This window comes from Bipolaris oryzae, assembly GCF_000523455.1.
Source record: "Bipolaris oryzae ATCC 44560 unplaced genomic scaffold scaffold_15, whole genome shotgun sequence".
Lineage (NCBI taxonomy): Eukaryota > Fungi > Ascomycota > Dothideomycetes > Pleosporales > Pleosporaceae > Bipolaris > Bipolaris oryzae.
Genome location: NW_006911291.1, coordinates 42,446 through 58,584, shown reverse-complemented (window position 1 = coordinate 58,584; position 16,139 = coordinate 42,446). Strand labels below are relative to the sequence as shown.

Below are 16,139 nucleotides of genomic sequence, written 5' to 3'. Positions count from 1 at the left end.
AGCAATAGTACGACGCTTGCACTATGGGCTTCATTGTCACTCGCTGCCTTATGCTAGCTGCTAGTCATCTGTACTTATTACTCGTCCCATGCCATGGCCGTGTACCCAATAACTACAGCCCCAATTACAGCGGCCGTAACCACGCGCATTGGTCGCTAGCAGCAAAAAAACTCTTACTCGCCTAGGCCAAAATACCCGACCCTCTTTACTCAAACCAAGCACTAGCCGCCATGTGCTATCAGCGAACAGGCGGCACTACGACACTTTGCGGCATAGCTCGACATGGTCCTTATTGGCGTCGTGGTCAGGAGTTACAATTACACCTTGCATCTATGACGCGCTCGTCCCTCGACTGCCTCGCTTTTTTCAGCCTGCGTGCGCATTACAACTCGTACTCTGCCGTCTTTGTCGCCCACATGTTGTGCTGTTTTTGATCAGCACCGCCCGCTCCCACTCTCCCTCTCTCATTCCCTCTCCCTCCCACTCTGCCTCCCACGCCGCCCCGCCCCCTATCCGCTATCCGCTATCCGCTATCCGACCCTCACCCTGACTCTCTCTCTCTCTCTCTTTCTCTCTCTCTCTCTCTCTTTCTCTCTCTCTCTCTCTCTTTCTCTCTCTCTCTNCGCTATCCGCTATCCGCTATCCGACCCTCACCCTGACTCTCTCTCTCTCTCTCTTTCTCTCTCTCTCTCTCTCTTTCTCTCTCTCTCTCTCTCCCTCCCCCCCTCCTAACACGGCAGCACACCAGCCACGAGGGAAGGAAACCCGTTATCGCATGGCATGACATGGCGCGAGCCAATTGTGGCGCCCTCCCTCCCTGTCGTAAATCTATCTACACGAGGCCAGTGCCCATGAGTAGGAATACATTACTCTACTTAGGGCACATGGAGATATGCGCGACGCTCGTCCGTCATGGCGTCCTAAAATAGGAACCTGGCATTACTTAGGCAAGATTTACGGCGCGCTGCCCAAAAAGCCAAAGCCCACACGCCCCCTTGCCCGCAGGTTACATTAAGCGAGAGTGTACTGCGAAGTCCTGCCGAGCCGTCACCATTATATGCCCGGATACTGGTTGCCGAACTATTGATCGCTGCATACCTGCGCTTATCCTTGGCAGTACGTGAGACGGCCGTTTTATTTTATTTTTTTTCTTTATTTTAAATTTATGCCCACTCGTCGCGTGACTCCCAGCTACACGTTGCACTCATGTAGGCTGACGGGCAAACGTAATCGACAGGCGGATTGGGTATGGGGCTGCGTGTCTACTGTGTACTAACATGTCTGTGTGTGCATGTCTGTGTGTGTGTGCGTGAGCGTGCAAGTGGCACACCTGGCCTAGTCTAATCCTACACGATCCTGTAACAAGATGAAGTAGCTGAAACCAACCCCTGCGGCTGACCTACCCCAATAGACAATTTTTCCGAATTGGGTCGCCTAGTGCGCCTCTTAAGTCTGGCCGATCGATCGATCCCTTGCCTGCTGCTGAACGCCTGTAAGATCCACACCGCGTACAGAGTTTACCACTATACTCCAAGCCCACTGTACTATATTATATGCGTGACAAAAAGAGATACAATGTGACAACTTCCGACGCTTATTATCCGGCATGCCACAGCATACCCTTGCCATCTTCCTCTTCCTCCCGTCGGAAATTCTCCAGGTGTTCGTGCAGCCAAGCCATTGTCGCGGTAAACTCTATGGGCTTCCACTGCATCTCTACCGCATACTTCTCTCCTGCTAGCACGACCAGGGCTTGTCGCAGTAGCTCGTCACGATCCACTGCAACATTAGGACCGAGTCCAAAGCCTTGGCCTACATCCTCAAAGTTTGCAATAATCGTTTGTGTACAGCCCATCAGAGTGCGGTGTTGTTGGATGCGTCGTTCGATTTCCGCCGTGGTATGGCCTTCTGCTGACCACCCTGTACATTTGCAGTCATTGTCAGTGCGGGACGATGTGCGGATAGGGCTAGAGATCGTCGACTTACGTTCGTTTGCACGTTGCAGAGCTGCCAAATGGCGCTTGAGTTCCACCCATGTCAAAAACGCCCTCTCTCTCGCAATGAATACGGGAATGTTCTCGATCATTTTCTGATAATCTGCGCGAACTCGCTCGCGCCATGTCTTTTCCAGTGAATTGAGTAATGCCTCCTCGTCTACCGCAACTCCGTGCTCTTCCCCGTAGACGTATTGTCGTAGCGCCCGCAACCCGTCGTAATCTAACCCGCGGTAGGGTATGCTGTTGTTTGGCTGGGGTATCTCCTCTGATCCTGCATCGTCCGAGCGGAAGGTTGCTACCAGCTTCGCAACTTCAACGCTAATTTGCCGATCGACCGCTGCTTGGTTTGCGTTTACGACCTGCTGGTCCACGGCCCCTTTGCTTTCTGCGGGGTGTGTGCCATGGCCGTGAGCAGGGCCTGCAGACGTGGTACTAAGATCTCTTGATCTGTTACCGTCTACAGCTAGTCGGTTCCAGACACCTTCAACAATGTTTTGTCGCTGTTGCAAGGTTTGCGCTTGATATGCGTTCGCGGCTGCAAGAGTGGTATAGCCGTTAGGTACATGCCCACGACCGTTGACGGATGTAAACTTACCTGCTTCGCGGGGTCCCATGATAGGACTTTCACCCGATTCTGGGGGTGTGAGCATTGCACTAGAGGAAATCGGACTGCCACGTGATATTGTATCACCATCGTGCAGGACTGAGTTGGGTGCCAGCGCAACAAAAGATGCTGGTGTTCCGCCGTCTTGCTGACCAGAAAACTCAGCCTCAGCTCGCGCTTGTCGGTTCTCTGCCTTTTTCCTCCTTTCCCGATCGAGCCGCTCTCGTGCAAGGATGACATTGCACGCTTTCAGTCCGATCCACCAGTGGAGGAGCTTGTGAATTCTAGGCGATCCATCAGCAATCGTTCGTGATTATCCGAGTTTTCGGTCTGCACAGCCAGCCTGCTTACAATTGCCTATCCTCCTCGTTCTCAAAATAGAGATCCCGGGAATAAAGCCCTTCTTCTACGCCAGGTTCGTTGGCGGTGAGCAGATGATCGCGCTCTCCTACTCTCCCCCAAACCTTCATCCCATGCTTTTCAAGTAAACCGTCGACCTCCTCTTTTAAGCTTCCCTCATCGCTGAGGAACTTCATCAATTCATCTGGCTCCTTTGGTAGCGTAGACACAACATCCCCCATATCCGCCACGAGTTCGCGCACCAGGGCCGATTCAAAATTGGTTTTGCCGCGCTTATTGGAAGACCACTTTGCGCGTAATCCAAGGCGCTCAATAAGCTCATGCATGCGCACTTTGGACCGATTTTTCATGATATCGAGCCAGTCCTTCGAGGTCGCATAAGTGATTGCTGAGCTGTCCATGATTGCGACGGTTGCATGAAATGTCAAAAGTCGTCAGGAAATTTGGTAAAGAAGCGCGAATCCAAGTGCTGATTTTCCTTCGGTATGATTACATGCAGATGCGCTCAGGGCCGTAACGGCAAACTGTAGATACCAGCAACAGGCCCGCTCAATGGATATATGACAGCAACTAGAGAAGAACGCAAGGCAAGCGAGCGACAAGGGGAAGATGGTAGGGAGATGCGATTGATGGCAAAAGTACAGATGAAGAAACCGTAGCGCCGCGTACGGAAAGCTCGTTTACAGGGTCAGCCACGCCAGGCCGGGAAGGGTAGGCGGAAGAGCCAGGCAGTTTTTGCTCATTGGCCAACGACTTCGCGTTAGCACGACGATCTTCCAAAGGCTTACACAATGTTGTGCAGATTATTATTCGGCCGCCAAGACACGATTCAGTCCTCCTTCGCTGCTGCAAAGCTACATGCATGGTCTGTACGGCTATCTTGGGATTCTCCGGAGTCTGTTGTTTCACCGATGGTGTTGTACAATGCGCGTACAATGTGGGGATATCCCGTGGTAGGATCCTCAAAGGAAACCTTGGACTTACATCCTCAACAACCGAGATAGATGCCCGGGCAACAATGAATCGTTTCGTGTGAGACTCTGCACATATAAGCATGAATGTGCATCCATACCTACAGGGCGCTATCGTCCTCCCGAAAATTGGAAATTGGTTCACCTCCTGTTTCCATTGAAAACTGACCAAAAGATAAGCACGGGGTATACGCGATGCGACGCAAACGCAAACGCAATCAAGAAGTGCATGTTCCCAAAACAGCCTCCTTTGGATCACGACTTCGTTATAGAAAACACAAGCAGAATCTGATCAGCCCAAAGACCTGAGTTCAACATGAACTCGACCATGTGAATTCGCGTTCCAGAGAGGGGCTTCTGCGAGTATGGTCTGCAATCGGTCAAATGCAGCCTTCTTTCCTTCACGAGCGATCAGCGCCTTGTTCATACCACCATGACCGCCAAGACTGCAGCACAAGCGCCACGTCTTTGTTCTTTTTAGGATCTCGGCAATGGCAGGGATGGCCTCGGTGTCTTCTTCCAGCAGTCTAAGTAGGCCTGCGAACGTCTTGCATTCACTAATCGTATGGACGAATTCATATTCTAGATCTCGGTCTTTGACGATCCATATTATGTATATGCGGTCGGCTTGTTCCTTGGTGAGCTCGAGATTTACAGTCTCGGGGGATAAATGGCGTTTCGTGACTCGCGGCTGTAGGTTTGGGGTGGATGTTCCAGGGCTCTGGGCAGCACAGTCAAGGGGCGTCTCCACGAAGTTTCCGGCACCTGAACATACAGGGCTATCATAGTCACTGGGCCTTTCCTCCTCTATGGTATGGGACTTGCGCGAGGTCGCTGTGCTACTTCTATGTCGCTTTGTTCTGATCGACTCATCTTCTTGAATATCATCTTCTCTGATATCTCCCTCTTCTAGCGTTCGCGTTGTTGGCGTCGAAGTGTCTGGCATACTTGATGCAGAAAGGGTAGAAGTATCATAGATGTAATTCGAATCCGACACTGACCGCTTCTTCAATTCCACCGCAGTCTTAGTACGCCCTAGTATTGGCAGTGCTTCGAGAGCTGTAGCTAGTACATCGGCACTACTGTCAAGATTGCGGAGCGTGAGCACTTCGTAGTCATTGAAAAAACGTTGTCCGTTATCACTTTCAATGATCTCCCAAGGCCGGTAGGATTGAAGACCGTGTAGACTTCTATCATGCTTCTGTGGCAACATGATGGCGAAAACTCCGGCTTCGTCGTCACCATCAAGGGGCATGATTACTAGTTTCTGTGCATCGTTAGTTTATCTATACAAGACATACGTATTTAGTAGCTGAAGGACAATTGCCTAAAACGGCTAGTACTTCCGGAGCATGACTTACAGACTTGCCGTAAAACTGGACTTCTCTCAATTCGAACACTTTTGAAGTACCCGAAACGCATCCCCGACAAACAGCATGGCGAGGCTGTCCCACCAAGCCCTGTGTTGCTCTAGGATATGGCGACATGAGCTTAGCATAGTTGGATTTCAACGTATAAAACGAAGGAAGCTCCCGAAATGACTCCTTATGTCGGTCTGGTGCTAGATAGCCAATCCAAACGCCTTGACTGAAGAGTTGATTGACGGCGTAAAAGTGTCCGTTTGAATCATCATAAGGATTGAAGCATTTGCAAGAACGCCTAGAAGTTTGCGAGCTGGTTGGCCGACTCTGTTGAGCTGTTTTGGCCTCTCCATTGCTTGGAGATCTTCCTAGTTCAAGCAGGCTAGGTGGTATGACTGGTGAAGGCAGCCCGCTAGTCTGGTCGAGAGAGCCGGATTCTGCTGCCTGGATCCCTTCCTGCGTGGCAATTTGTGGCGTAGGCGGGGCTTCATCTTTGACCTCAGAGTTGCCGCTGCTGCCCTGGCGCTTGCGGGTGCGACTAACGATACCTGACAGTATCTTCAAGTTGTAGGTGTTGACATTTGTTCGATTTCGTGACGGCCGCATTGAGTACTGAAGATGCGGGATACCCGCGGGTTGCACTAAACGGTTGTCTCGTTCTAGTTTGTGGGGATGATGTGTAGTGTAGAGTTGGGCAAGGCTGGAGTTGAGCAAGCGCCCTGTGTTTGTGGCTGCCTAGGCTAAATACACCCTTACCGCAAGTGGTGGACCCTGATTCGCCGTTTGTCTTTGCAACAGACAGCTAATAGCATTTTGCCACCGTCACTAAGGCATTGCAAACGCTTTCGAGCCATCTCTTTGCCCTTACTGTGCAGCTTGCGAGGCGCAGCGACCTTCTTATATCTACAGTGAAGGTGCCATATAGATTCGCGAGCCTACTTCACACACGCAACTTGGCCTAGTAACGCAACATAGACGTATCCAGTCGAAGCTAGATACACGTGATGCAGCTTGGTATTGAACTACAAAATTCATGGCATGGTGGCGTTCAAATTCATATTGTATATGTTTAATGTTTGTAGCCCTTGTCATACCAGAAGGCGAAGTCTAGTCTGTGCTTCCTGAGTCACTCTGGCCAAGCGTGTTCGTTGTTGTTATTGATTCAAGAATCATCTTTTTAAGATGCGTGTTTTGACTGTGTTTGATAATAGATGGGGCCGCATCATTATGTTATGCGTAGATGTCCAATTTCTCTATTGCTACATGCAGGTATTCCCTTGTCTATTATTACAGTGATATCCTGACACGGCTGAACCTATGCCTAGTCTTTAGGTAGACTAGGAGACAGATCAGGATACGTTGTAGTTGCTTCTAGAACGACATGCGTATATTTTTACATAGGAAACTCAGCCTCCTATCACAAGGTTTTTATCTTACCCGAAACGTTAAGCAGTCGATACATGCCTTGCATGCACATACCGACCGTCTATGTGCTCACTTGTTTTGACCCAAAGAAAAAAACATTACCGCGCAGGTTTCCTCTCATCGACCAATACACTCCAATTCTTTTGCACATTGATGCCACCCGCGGCGTTTCTTTGCTCGCTATCTTCGCTCACACGCGCTAGCTCAATGTCGACATTGTTTTTACCCAAGTCTTCGGTGACAAATTTAGTCTCCTCTTCATCGTCCATTCTGCTGATTCCGGCCAGTGTGGAGAACAAACCACCCGTTGCGCCCTTCTTGCGTGGCCGAGAGCCCGACGAGCCACCTGATGCAAACTGATGCGCCGGTCCTTGTGATTCGACATCGGAAGGTCTTGATGACGAGAAAGAGAAGAGTTTGCTCAATCCTACTGCCTGGAACACGGGCTTCAGACTTGGCAGGCAAGCACATGCCAGGCCAATGTTGACCTCAACAATCGACCACACGATGATCTCGCGGAAGTTGTATGTCACATCGCCCTGCGTGGCGATGGGAATTTGTAGAAAGATAATGAGGCGCACGAGCGACACGACGGCGATGAAGGTGCCGAGGGCGAACATGCCGGCGAGCACAATGCGCTGCGCAAGGGGCGCGTGCAGGCGCCACACGTGTGGCAGGGGCATGAGGACAATGACCAGGTCGAGGCAGACGTTGGGGACAGAACCGCCGAGGTATATGGCTCGGATGGAAATGCATTTTGCACCTGTTATGGTGACATCCCAGGCGGCTTGGACGGGTATGCAGTTAAAAATGACGCAGAGCAACTATAAAGATGCAATTATGGTCAGTGTTCGAAGTCCATTACATGGCATTGGAGGATGACATCTGCTTTGAGGCATGTATAACTTACGATGGAAGTACACCAGGCGATTGCCGCAGCAGTGACGATGTAGATGGTGATACGAGCCTTGATTTCGAATAGACGCCAATAGAAGGCTAGTACAGAGAGTTTCACTGACGTGATACACAGTGTGTAGAGTATGTTCCCTACATAGATGTTCTTCAAGAAAGCTATTATTTGAAGTGGATTTTCAATCTCGTAGATGTGTAGACCCAGCGAGTCTCGCATACCTACAGGGTAGCCCGGTCAGTTCTTGGTCATCCCAACCGAGAAGAAAGGTAGGATGCGAAGACTTACCGATTATGCACACGTAAAAGAAGCCGTTCGCGAGGGCCAAAGCGACTATCGACATGTAGTCGTCCCATTGCACGTTGCGCCATCCCCGGTGACGGTAGCGGCACCAGATCTTCAGGGGGACGAGAAGCATGATGAGGATGTATGTGAATATAGCAACTCCATCGAGGCGTTGGCGGAAAGCCATACTGTCGTTCTGTCAGTCACACGGCTCCCCAGTGTAGTGTTCTCTGGTCCAGGTATGGCCAGGGGCCCATAGAATGTGCCTGGTCCCATCATACGATATGGCCAGAGTCGGGGGTTAAGAGAAATTAAATCTCGTGAATAACTTACAGGCTTTCTTGAGGATCAATGATGGGCGCCATGGCTTAGGATACTTGCCCGATTTTCGTGACGAGCAGCCTCGAATGCTTTTGTGTGCGCAAAACAGAAACAAACGAGAAGGCGGCGGTTGAACACCAAGTACGTACCCTTCTGATCTGCGAAAAAGCTGAATAGTTGCAGATGTTATACCCAGGAGAAGACCCTCTCGGAGGCCTAACCATACGCCCCCAGTATATCCATGGCTCGCGCCGCTCCAGCCACTCCCGACTATAGTGCCCCTGGGAGCCACTCCATCCATATGACAGTTTTTGCTTCTGAAGCCCCATAATGGACCCAATGCGAATAACAAAGCGCCAATCCTCACTAGGCTTGCGGCTGTTGGGCAAACTCTAACTAACGGAAACCAGGGCTTAGGCCCCCGCGGGAGCGCTAGCGGGTGAACCTTGTTTGGAGGGCGTGGGCTGGAGCCTCGCAAAGGACGGAGCCTTGCCTTTTGCATTCAGACGAGCATGCATAGCGGCCTCCCGACAGGCTGGGCTGTGGATTGACGTAACCCACGGGAGAGAAATGAGCACCTGCTCCACCACGAGTATGCACGCTTGATACACACCTGGTAAGAGATTCGTGCATGCGGAAAAGGAAGCTGGGCCATCTCCCGTCCAAAAGAAAATACATGCACACTCCAATGTTAGCTGAGCGACATATTTGGATGTACATGTGTGACTGCCATGCACCTAGTATCGCCTGTGAATGAACCAAGTGCCTAAATGGTAGTGCCTCGGCGAGGAGCACAGCGAATGCGTTGACCTGGCGTACAACTGATATCTCATGGCTGTTGTATGTGAGAATCACATGGAGCGATTCACAAAAACTTCGTCTCAGTGGGTCAGAGTTGCAGACCGGCTGCTATCGGCACTTGTGCAAGGCTTGCCACCGTACAGCGTATAGTACAGGGGATCAGTTTCCTCTCTTGTGGCGAAGGAATGCCTTGGCCACTCGTTTGGTTCTCCTAATCTTCCTTACAAAGACGCCGAGTCAGAGTCAGCCTCGGCAGTTGCATAACAGCCAATTATCGGGGAACAATGCAATTTGCATCCAGGTGCCCGTCATCGGTGTGTGTAAGCATCGAATATCTTGTCTTTTTCTTTACCACGGACGCTGATTGAAAGACGAGAATCAGAACAAGATTCGATTGGGGGTAAAAGCAAAGATATACTAAATGTAAAGTTGCACGAGTAGTGTGTGGCGTCTGAGCCTGATGTAGTCGGTCAGAGTATCCGACATGCCAATCAAGCCTTCAGTGTGCGCCCTGAGCAGGGGCGCGGAAGCGGAACAAGAAATGGCGTGCAGAAATCCAACCGCTTGGAGTCGGAGTCACATGAGCCGACAGCACGTCTATTCCCTTTTCGGACTGCACGTTAGAACCGAGAACGTCAAAGGAACCTATAGGAGGCCCCATGTCCCCATCGCCTCTCCCACCCTTCATGTTTCGAAAACGACCGGGGGGATGCAATTCTTTCCTTTCGGGTAAATCGAGGGGCCCATCATCCCCTGCTTGTGGGACACGTTTAGTTTTTCTTGAATATTCAATTTACGTGATTTTCAGCTTACTAAACATGGCATTCCTGTTTCGCCATAGAGATTAGTGGCGCTGCCGAGTGGGGGAATACGTCTGCAACTAAGACATATCTCAGTATGTAAACATGTAGTCCTACTACCCGACTAAGTAGTAGGGGTGCATAGTTGGTGTGGCAAGCACCGCCGGGAGCGGCTCGTTGTCCCCATCTGCCGACCTACCCGAAAAGCAAAACTCCACTTCTTTGTTGGCATAAACAGATGCCGCGGACCTTAGCCAACATCCAAAGTCTTTTGTAGACTAATCTGCTAGGCGCTAATAGACAGGCGGGCACTAGAAAGGAAAGAGTAAGACAGTCCGTACTAGATGATTAGTCGGCGAACATGAGATACATATCTTCAAGGCCCTTCATCCTCTCTGTCTTGTCCTCGGGTCATCGAGCTTTCTTTTTTTGCCCAAATCGAGCTGCAGGTGCATAATGGTTGATCCATACATCGTCAGTGGGGTGTCGTACCCGAGCCTGTTTGCCTTCTGTTGCTCTTCGGCATTAATCTACATCTTGGTAATTGGAATTTACCGCCTGTACTTCCACCCACTCGCCTCGTTCCCCGGCCCGTTCTGGGCTCGCTTGTCGGTGATCCCGTCCTGGTGGCATACTCGTACAGGTGATAGACACATCTGGCTGCATAGTCTTCAAGAAAAATACGGTATGATTGGATATTTCGTCCTCACGGGATTACTCGTTAATCGATAATAGGCCCTGAGTTTCGTTATCGCCCAGACAGTGTCGTGTTAAACACGCCTACTGCGTTTAAGAAGATATTCGGACCGAAAGGCAACGTCAGGAAGAGTGACTACTACCGCGTTTGGCCACGCAATGTTCACTCGATCAACACTTGGAGCAGCACAGCTATCAATGTTCATGCTCGCAAGCGCCGCGTGCTGAACTACGCATTTTCCGAGGCTGCTTTGCGTGATGCCGAAGTGTTTCTTCATTCGAACATGGACCGATGGCTGGAGCTGATAGGACAACAAGCAACAAAGGATGGTGAATGGACGACACCTATCAACATGTGTGACTGGATCAACTGGCTCGTCTTCGATATCCTTGGTGACCTGTGCTTTGGTAAGAACTTTAATATGAAAGAACCCGAAAGCGACCTTCGCCATATCCCCGAAATCATGGCCACATTTTTGGAAATCCTCCACGCAGTGAGTTCTGTTGGCTCGATATCATGCTTGAAACAGCACTAATTCACCAAAGACTGCCTTCAGCCCATTTGCTGATTTGTGGGTATGGCTGAAGCCCCGAGGCCTTGATTGGCTCCTTTCAGTAGCATCACCGCCAGCCGTTGTAAGATGGCAAGACTTCATCGCGCAGTGTCTCGAGAACCGTTCTCGTGACGAGAAAGAGTTGGAAATGAACCCAAAGCCTGAAGGAGAAGTCCGAAAAGACTTCTTCCATTGGCTGTTCAACGCTGTTGACCCTGAGACTGGAAAGCGTGGCTACGATCTGAACGAGCTGTTTGCTGAGTGCGAGCTACTGACAATCGCAGGCTCTGACACAACCTCTGTCGTAATGTCTGCTGCTTTCTTTTACTTAGCAAAGCAGCCAGCAATTCAGGCCAAGATTGCTCAGGAGATTCGATCCAAGTTTGCAAGCTACGATGAGATCAGGTCTGGCACTAAACTTATGTCCTGTACCTATCTCACAGCATTCCTTCAAGAAGCCATGCGAATGACCCCGCCACTTGCCGCAGAGCCAAGCCGACAGGTCCTTCCAGGCGGCACTACTGTCGACGACCATTACTTCCCCGCTGGTGTCCATGTAAGTACTGGACTTTATTGTCTCAGTTACAACTCGAACGTGTATCCCGAGCCCTTCAAGTTCCGCCCCGAACGCTGGATTGTGGACGAGTCTGGAAAGGAAGGATCTTCAGCAGAAAGCGTAGCTTTGGCCGACAGCGGCTTCTGTGCCTTTTCCTTTGGAACCCGTGGCTGCGTTGGGAAGAATCTCGCCTGGCTTGAGATGCGTCTCGTTCTCGCAAAGACGCTCTGGATGTTCGAGGTGCAAGGGGTCCCGAATAACAATCTTGGTGGGGGTGACCGGAATGCTTCGCCCGGGCGACAGGTGGAAGATCAATACCAAATCTACGACATGTTTGTGGCTAACAGAAAAGGCCCGATGGTCCAAATGAGAAAGAGGCAGTGTTAAAGTTTGGTAAGCCAGGGTCAATCAAGAGGCGGCAGTGTGCATCTGCAGCTGAGGCTGAAAATACAGTAGTTGGTGGGAGAGCGCAGCCACGTCATTTGGTACAGCGATACGACCTGGCAGGCCGCATATCGGCTTCTTTCAGTAATTCAACAGCAAATATTTACATTTGAAACCTTACGCATCTCGTGTTGACTATGTTCAGCTGGTGAGATGATTGCCAGCATTGGTCATGGCGTCTCAACGTCAGTTACCACCCCGTCGCGGGGATGCAACTAATTCTACGGCCATTCCTCATAACCTCTCCCGTCATTGATGTAGTATTGAGCTGCCTTCGCATTGGCAATTGTTTCTTCTCTCCAGCACAGCTGTGCACGTGCCGTCTGCGCTGCGCCATGGCAACAATTTTGGCCCCCAATAGTCTCCCGCCCGCTACCACCGCCAACCCACACAAGGCAACGGCAAGCGAATGTCCAAAGCCATGCTGCTGCAAGCCGCGTATTTAGCACCGCCTACTTCGCATTGCCTAACTATAGCGTTCCAGACATGTGACCGCAGCTTGCTGAAGCCCTAATTCTCCGTCTCATTCTCTCCCTTGATTGGTTATTCTTCTACTGTTACCCAGCACCGGTCACGGCTGAGCACTTTGCACTAACATCAGACACGGGAAACCCCAGGCTGATTCACCGGCTCACAAGGTCACAGCTCTGCCAAAGTAACAAACACTGCCATCTCAAAGCTCCTCCAGAGATATTTGCACGCGCTGTTTGGTGTTATGAGACAGGACTGACGGGTGCATCGTACACGTTGCAAAGCATCTTCAGCCGCATACATTGCGTGTCCGAATTGTTGCTCCTCTCCTTTTCTGCTCTTCCTTTCTTCACCAGCCTCACGCTCGCTATTAATTTGGGCTGCCAAACATTCAATGCACGAATCGCCATATTAGACCACATTTGGGTTCCACAGGACGCTGATCGCAGCCATGGCCCATGTACCACCTGCCCTCCAGATTGGCTCCCCTGTCAAAGATAGAAGGCAGTCAGAATATGCGGTTCCCTCTGCTTTGCGCATTGGCTCCCCCATAACTGAAGGTCCCACGCCGCCTCACGCTCGTCCACCACTCACACGTCAGACCAGTTCTGGCTCATCAAATAGGATTTCTCAACTCTTCCCATCACATACATCGTCAGATGCTTCGATTGCGCCTCCTAGCGTTATCTCTGACACAAAAAGGCAATCATTACCTTCATCTCTAGTGCCAGCTTCCAGGATATCGTACAGCAACCCTTCTACTGTCCCACCTCCTATATCTCAGTCGCTTGTATTCACGGAAGAAACCTCATACGACCCTCTTGCAACTATATTTAATCAAGAAAAAGCCGTTCCCCCAGTGGACAAGAGCAATGGCAGGGCTCGAAGAGTGTTGGACCGATTCACATCGCTGAATAAAGGCTCTTTTGGGAGGGGTCATTACAATCGACTGGATGATGAAGAGGCAATACCTTCGAGGGGCAGACCCAAAGACATCGAAGAGGAGGATGAAGCGGTCGGGTATGACTTGAGTTCTCTGGGAGGGCCGTCAATGAAGATGTATGAAGCGCAGTCGACTGGGTATGGGAAATCTGAAACAAACACAAAGGCTCGGGGGCTGGATGAAGCCAGTCACGCTGCAGAATTTGAGAGTCTAGAGGCGCATCTAGGCGCAGGCATGACATCTATATTCCACAAACCGTTTACCCATACTCCCGCGGAACCAATACCAGGATCGTTTCCAGGACATAGACGAATACTATCGGCAGAAGAGGTAGCAGATGAGGAGGCCAAAAAGGCACAAGTCGAAGCTGAGAAAACTGGACAAGTAGTCGCAGTCACCACAGACGTGCCCATTGATATCAGCGATTTTGCGGGTATCGCACGAGACTTTGAATCGATGAGGAGTCTCACAGCTGAAGCTGGTCTTGTCCGCAACGGGGCAGAAACTAGTTATTTCTTCCCAGAAGGTAAGATTCCACGCGTGCTCGCAAATCTTTTAATTTAACACGAGAGAAGATCCACAGATGCCAAATTGGCGCCCTACTACCATGAGCCAGTTGTGGCTACTGATGCTGATCATTATTGCACTCGCGCTCGCAAGCATACAAGAATACCTTTGTCAGACTTCTTTGAACGAAGTCGAGAAAGACCCCGAAAAGGGCGGCTTGGCACGATTCAGAAGAGTAGGAGATATGGACATCACCATATACTTTGCATGGCAGTACGCACCGATTATGATCTTGGTATTCTACGGCGTACTCTGGCAAATGTCGGACTTTGAAGTAAAACGCCTGGAGCCATTCTACCAGCTATCCAAGAAGACCGGAGCGACTGCAGGGGAGTCGCTGAATATGGACTACTTAACATTTATGAGCTGGCTAGTGCCGCTCAGAGCCCTTCACCACAGACAGTATGCTGTCATCTACAGCTCACTGGGCACTCTGGTTGCTAGTAGCCTTGTTCCTGTCCTACAATCTGCATCCATGTCGATGTATCCATCCATCAAGGACCGCCAGACCGAAGGATGGAAGTCTATCAGAGTGGAGCCAGTCTGGTCCAGGGCTGTATCAGCATGTCTCCTTCTAGTGGCCTGCTGCGGTGGGGCATTAATGTACGCTATGCGGCGGAAAAGCGGATTGCAATCGGATCCCAAGGGCATTGCGGGCATCGCAGCTATGGCTACCAAGAGTCATATTCTTGCCGACTTCAAAGGACTGGATACCGCACCCCTGGATCAAATCCACAAGAAACTTCGCACTCGGAGATACATTCTGCACAAGAGCTCACTCTGGCAGGGTGAATACATCAGAGACAACAAGGAAAAGATACACGAGCATGGTTCTGATCCCAGGCCGCTCATGCTACGATACCGATCTGGCATTCCCTTCATCATCTTGCTCATCGCCTTCACTGCGGTCATCCCTGCCTTCACTTTCGTCGAAGATCTAGGCGTCATAATAGAGAAATTCCCTTGGGTCATGACCGGTCTAGCAACGATGATCCGAATACTCTGGAACACCATGAACTGTGATGTCCGCATGTTGCAACCTTTCTACATCCTTTCTCTCCGCCACGCCCCAGCCAAAACCCTCACCCTCGACTACGCCGGCACAAACCCGCTCTGGCTCCCCTTCAAAGCCTTCATCAACCGCCACTACCTCGTCATGGCCGTCGCCATCGGCTCCGTCCTCGCCGAAGTCCTCACCGTCTGCGTCTCCTCCATCAGCGTCGACGGCAAGAAATTCATCCCAGGCCTCGGCGGCCAAAACTGGGACGACAACAAAGACGGCAACAACAGCGACCCGCACGACCGCTACAACACCGAGCAAACCTTTCGCAGTTTCTGGACCAGCTTCGCACTCACCATGTTCATCCTACTGTACCTCATCACCATCGCATGCCTCACGTATCTCAAGCGCAGCCAGAAATTCATGCCGCGCCAGATCGGCACCATGGCAAGCGTGCTAGCCTACATCCACCAATCCAAGATGCTCTTCAACTTCATCGACACGGAGAAATTCACTTCGGCGGAAATGACGCACCACCTCGAGAAAACAGGTAAGACGTACGCGCTAGGCTGGTTTCGAGGCCGCGACGGCGAAGATCACCTCGGCGTCGATGAGGAGGAGATCCACAGTGCCTATGTGTACGGCAAGGATTGGACAGAGGGTAGACTGAGGCCAGGCAGGGATCACACATGGGAGCATTATTAGTTGGAACTTCGAACAGAAAGCCAGCCCCCCACGCAATGTCAGGATGAAGTAAGCAGTGAGCATACATATATTGTTGGCACATCGGCATCGCATCCAGCCCCCCTGTGATTACAACTACTCGATTTGGTAAACTTTCCATATTAGGTTCAACCCTTTGACATTTGGGATTCAATACAAACCAAAGCCAAACTTCGCAGCAGCTAAAAAAACTCCCTGTTCCTCTTTCTTGTATCCTTGCGCCCCAAACGCCCGCATGTGATGCTGGTAAATAGCCTGTGGGAACACGTATGCTGCCGCGTAATCTACATACGCTTCTCGGTTGTGCCCGAATTGCGTGTGGATATCTTAGCCCTTTTTTTCCTTCCATG

At 50.8% G+C, this 16,139-nt stretch overlaps 5 protein-coding genes across 5 annotated transcripts; 2 read left to right on the top strand and 3 right to left on the bottom strand.

Annotated features, from left to right (window-relative positions):
* Positions 1 to 1,597: 1,597 nt before the first annotated feature.
* Positions 1,598 to 3,362, bottom strand: COCMIDRAFT_85096 (uncharacterized protein; the record flags this gene model as incomplete). The annotated part of the gene is made up of 3 exons (XM_007686030.1): positions 1,598 to 1,920; positions 1,987 to 2,885; positions 2,953 to 3,362. 3 exons carry the CDS (start codon positions 3,360 to 3,362, stop codon positions 1,598 to 1,600), a joined length of 1,632 nt encoding a protein of 543 aa, XP_007684220.1.
* An 862-nt stretch (positions 3,363 to 4,224) lies between these two features.
* On the bottom strand, positions 4,225 to 5,899 carry COCMIDRAFT_23033 (uncharacterized protein; the record flags this gene model as incomplete). The annotated part of the gene is made up of 2 exons (XM_007685974.1): positions 4,225 to 5,199; positions 5,294 to 5,899. The coding sequence occupies 2 exons, from the start codon at positions 5,897 to 5,899 to the stop codon at positions 4,225 to 4,227; spliced, it is 1,581 nt and encodes a 526-aa protein (XP_007684164.1).
* A 917-nt stretch (positions 5,900 to 6,816) lies between these two features.
* On the bottom strand, positions 6,817 to 8,278 carry COCMIDRAFT_1909 (uncharacterized protein; the record flags this gene model as incomplete). Its single annotated transcript, XM_007685964.1, has 4 exons — positions 6,817 to 7,542; positions 7,629 to 7,849; positions 7,917 to 8,101; positions 8,247 to 8,278. The coding sequence occupies 4 exons, from the start codon at positions 8,276 to 8,278 to the stop codon at positions 6,817 to 6,819; spliced, it is 1,164 nt and encodes a 387-aa protein (XP_007684154.1).
* Positions 8,279 to 10,291: 2,013 nt separating this feature from the next.
* COCMIDRAFT_85020 (uncharacterized protein) lies at positions 10,292 to 12,028 on the top strand (the record flags this gene model as incomplete). The annotated part of the gene is made up of 3 exons (XM_007686029.1): positions 10,292 to 10,520; positions 10,571 to 11,025; positions 11,078 to 12,028. The coding sequence occupies 3 exons, from the start codon at positions 10,292 to 10,294 to the stop codon at positions 12,026 to 12,028; spliced, it is 1,635 nt and encodes a 544-aa protein (XP_007684219.1).
* Positions 12,029 to 13,007: 979 nt separating this feature from the next.
* COCMIDRAFT_1907 (uncharacterized protein) lies at positions 13,008 to 15,771 on the top strand (the record flags this gene model as incomplete). Its single annotated transcript, XM_007685963.1, has 2 exons — positions 13,008 to 14,025; positions 14,075 to 15,771. The coding sequence occupies 2 exons, from the start codon at positions 13,008 to 13,010 to the stop codon at positions 15,769 to 15,771; spliced, it is 2,715 nt and encodes a 904-aa protein (XP_007684153.1).
* Between the last annotated feature and the right edge of the window lie 368 nt (positions 15,772 to 16,139).